At 41.1% G+C, this 3,772-nt stretch overlaps 1 protein-coding gene across 1 annotated transcript; it reads left to right on the top strand.

Moving 5' to 3' along the window:
- On the top strand, positions 2,724–3,233 carry LOC104714927. The gene has a single exon (XM_010432391.1). The coding sequence runs from the start codon at positions 2,724–2,726 to the stop codon at positions 3,231–3,233; it is 510 nt and encodes a 169-aa protein (XP_010430693.1).

Below are 3,772 nucleotides of genomic sequence, written 5' to 3' on the forward strand. Positions count from 1 at the left end.
CCGAATCTGACTACCTGTTTTGTGGGAAGACCATCCATTATCTATTGTCCAATCAATTGGCAATAAACATTCCTTCGGAGGTATGGTTTTTGGTTGGAGGAAAGCCGCTGAGGTTCTCTCTATATGAATATGAAGAAATTAGTGGTTTGAATTGTGAGAAGATTGATGAAACAGAGTTTGAAGTCGATCATACACCTTTATGGGCGGCTTTAAAGGTGAAAGCTTTTAATGGACCCAACTGGGAGGAGCTAGTTGAGGGTTTGAGAAGCTGCCGTGGGTGGTCTGATGAAATGAAGACGCAGATAGCTCGGTTGTATCTTGTTCATGTTGGAGTGCTTGGTTTATCAAGGAACAGTCGGATTCCTCTGGAATACGCTAAAAGGGCGTTGAATGAAGAAGCATTTGAGAGTTTTCAATGGGGTAGGGTTGGATTCAAGAGTTTAGTTGATTCCATCAAAGTCCTTGGGTTACCTAACAATGCTTATACCCTCCATGGATGTGTCCATGTATTGCTGATATGGGCATTTGAGAGTGTAAAGGTGTTGGGGGCTAGCTACGGGAATGTAAGAGAAGGTGTAGATTTGCCTCTGTTAAGGTGGAGAGGAGGGAGGCCAAGGAAGGATATCGAAGCCTTCATATCCGGGAGCAAACTCCTTAATAATGGGGAGGTATGCCTTCAATTTACGTATACATTATTTGTCTGCATTTTTTCTTTGTGATAGATTATTAAAAGTTATGGTATCTGAAATGCAGCTTCAGGTGAAGCATTTAGTACCTAAACCTTTGGAGTTCATATATCCAGATTGGCCAGGACAGTATTGTGTGTATGGTGTAGGAGAAGGTTTGAAGAAGAAACTGGATAATCTGCTGTTAGACGTGATCAATGGCGAAGTGGATGAAAGAGAATGGGATTGTGTAAAAAAAAGAAAGGGGGAACATACGAAGAAGAGGGAGAGGAGGCAACATGTTGCAGGGGTAAGTGACGATGATTTCCTTGAAACAGCCCCAACCAGCATCCGTAATGTCCCCAATAATGCGAAGGAGCAGAAAGAAAGTGTTGGGGACAAATGTTCAGCAGAGAAGGCGTCTGGAGATAAGCATTCAGGTGTGCAGGGTGAAGATGGTAGTGGAAGGTTATTTACTATGGTTGAAACACTAGGGGCGAAAATGGATAATATTCAGATATCGTTTTCTAGAGCAATAGCGGAAGTTGTGTTCAAACTTCAAGGTATGGAGAGTAGGATGGGTAACTTTGAGAGTGACGTTCAACTATTGAAGAAAGTTGTTATCAACTCAACGGATGGAGGAGCGCATACGCAAGGACCTCGTACATTAAGAAATGACGAACCAAAAATAGAGGAGGTATGATCTGCGTACCGTATTGATAAAATTGTTATTATATATCTATTGTTCAGTATGAAGTCTTTGTATTTATCTATTCGAGGAAACAATATCAATTTCAGTTTTGTGAAGTTGTATAATTTTGTAATTATTTTGATATATGATTTTTTTCGTACACACAATTTAGCAATTTGTATACTTTGTCTCTAGTTTAACAGCGTCATATTATATTTCAAATGTCTTGTATATAACGTCAAATACATGTCTTTTGTTTCAAGTCATGGCTATATCAGATAAAGCATTCGGACAAGGATGGTTGTAAAGTTGCTAGTTGTGTTAGGAATCCGTTAGCCATTAAGGATAAGGTCATGTGGTCTGGGAGTATTAAAATCGAACCAGAGGACAGTGTAGAGCGAATTCCAAAGAAGATGGTAGACAGTGTACATCGTGTCAAAAGAGTACAGAGTTGGGAGACAGAGGAAGGCGATAAAAGAGCAAAGTATAATGACAAAGTTGATGGAGCAGGTGCTCAACCCGTTCCTATTAATGTTATCCATCCGGTAAGTGGTGGTAACCCTGGCTCGTCGGATCGAAAGTGCGAATCTGTTGTGGATTTAACCAAGGGGACCAGCAGTCCTGCATCGTCTCATACAGTGAAAGATAAGGAGAAAGCCAGGTATTTTGCATATTTGTTACAAAAGGTGTTTCCTCCATCAAGAGAGCTTGATCTTCTATTAGTAGATCCAGTGGGCACCAACATAGGGTTAAACCCTAATGACGAATCAATGCGAGCTGCATTAATGACCCGACGTGAAAGCCACATTGTAGTCCTATCTCCCGCAGTGTACGATCCTTTTAGTGAGGCAAGTCCTGAGAAAATTGCAAAGCTGATGTCCTTCCTAACTGATGATTTGTAAGTCTTCATTTAGAGTTGTATATAATTAGTGTCTATATTCGGATTTGAGGACTACGATCTATAACTGATTTGTTAATTTTGGTATTCAGGGCTAAAGTACCTTCCACTGGAAATGCCGAATTTTATTTTCGCCTCCTGACCCCTAAACAATTGTGGCCAACTACAACATTCGGCTGGTTATGGGATGCGGTAAGCTTCGTAGCATAACATTTGACGCAGTTAACTATGGTATACTAATGCCTGATAGATGTCACTCGTGTTGCAGCACATGGTTACATGTATGCATATGTTCCGTATTAGGGGGACGCAAACGCCATCCCCATATAAAACAGATCGTATTGCTTTTCTCGATCCTTTGTTTGTTAGTATGTGGGCATTCAAATTCCCTAAAATGGAAGCCTCTAATCAATGAGTTTTTGGAGAAGGTTATTTTGAGACGTACGTGGGAAGGCTGCCAAAATACGGAATGACAAACAAGGTGTGGGTTGACGATGTAGACACCCTGCTCTTCCCATACAACCTCGATAACAACCATTGGGTAGCCATCGAAGCTGACTTAGTCCAGCGGAGGCTAAGAGTGTACGATAGCATAAACAGCGGTAGAACCGACAAGAGTCTACAAAAGAAGTGCAAACCGTTCGCAAAAATGATCCCACGCTTGATACAAGCATATAACCGGAGGTACAAAGATGAGCATATCGGGGCGGCGGCATTTAGTTACTACCGGGTGAAAACACTCCCACAGAACTATCAACAAGGTGACTGTGGTGTGTACACGTTGAAGTGCTTAGAGTGTATAGCTCTTGGAGTAAATTACACAGGCCTATGTGATGCGGCCATGCCTTCTATTAGGATGAAACTTGCTGCAGACGTGTTTGATGAGGTCCCAGACCGAGACTGCTTTCTCCAACTAGATGCTACGTCGGAGACAGTAGATTATCCGGAAGCTGAGTTCAACTCGGGATCAAAAAGTTGAAGAGGTTCCATGTACATTACCGGAGCAGTATGATTTTGCAAAATTGAAGATTGGTTTTACGCGTGTTGCTAATAGAAGATGCTTGTTTGGTCATTTTTTTGGTAACATGTGGGATTTGAGGATGTCGTTCTTAGATTTTCCGAGGTCTGGTCACTCTCATAGCTCCTATCGGTGTAGTGTTTAGGTGTAGTGTTTTTTGTATATTGGAGGGTCTAGATATGTATCATTATGACATCTTTCTAACCAGTATTAGTATATGTTAGGCCTTTATCAGAAGTGTACATACCATCAGCTAAGTAACGACCTTATTATGGTCTGTGTACACACATACGTATATTCATATGTGTACGTACCATCAACTAAGTAACGGCCTTATTATGGTCTGTGTACACACGTACGTATATTCATATGTGTACGTACCATCAACTAAGTAACGGCCTTATTATGGTCTGTGTACACACGTACGTATATTTATGGTCTGTGTACACACGTACGTATATTCATCAGTGTACGTACAATCGATTTTCTAACGTTATAGA

The sequence above is a fragment of the Camelina sativa genome, chromosome 9 (assembly GCF_000633955.1).
Source record: "Camelina sativa cultivar DH55 chromosome 9, Cs, whole genome shotgun sequence".
NCBI lineage: Eukaryota > Viridiplantae > Streptophyta > Magnoliopsida > Brassicales > Brassicaceae > Camelina > Camelina sativa.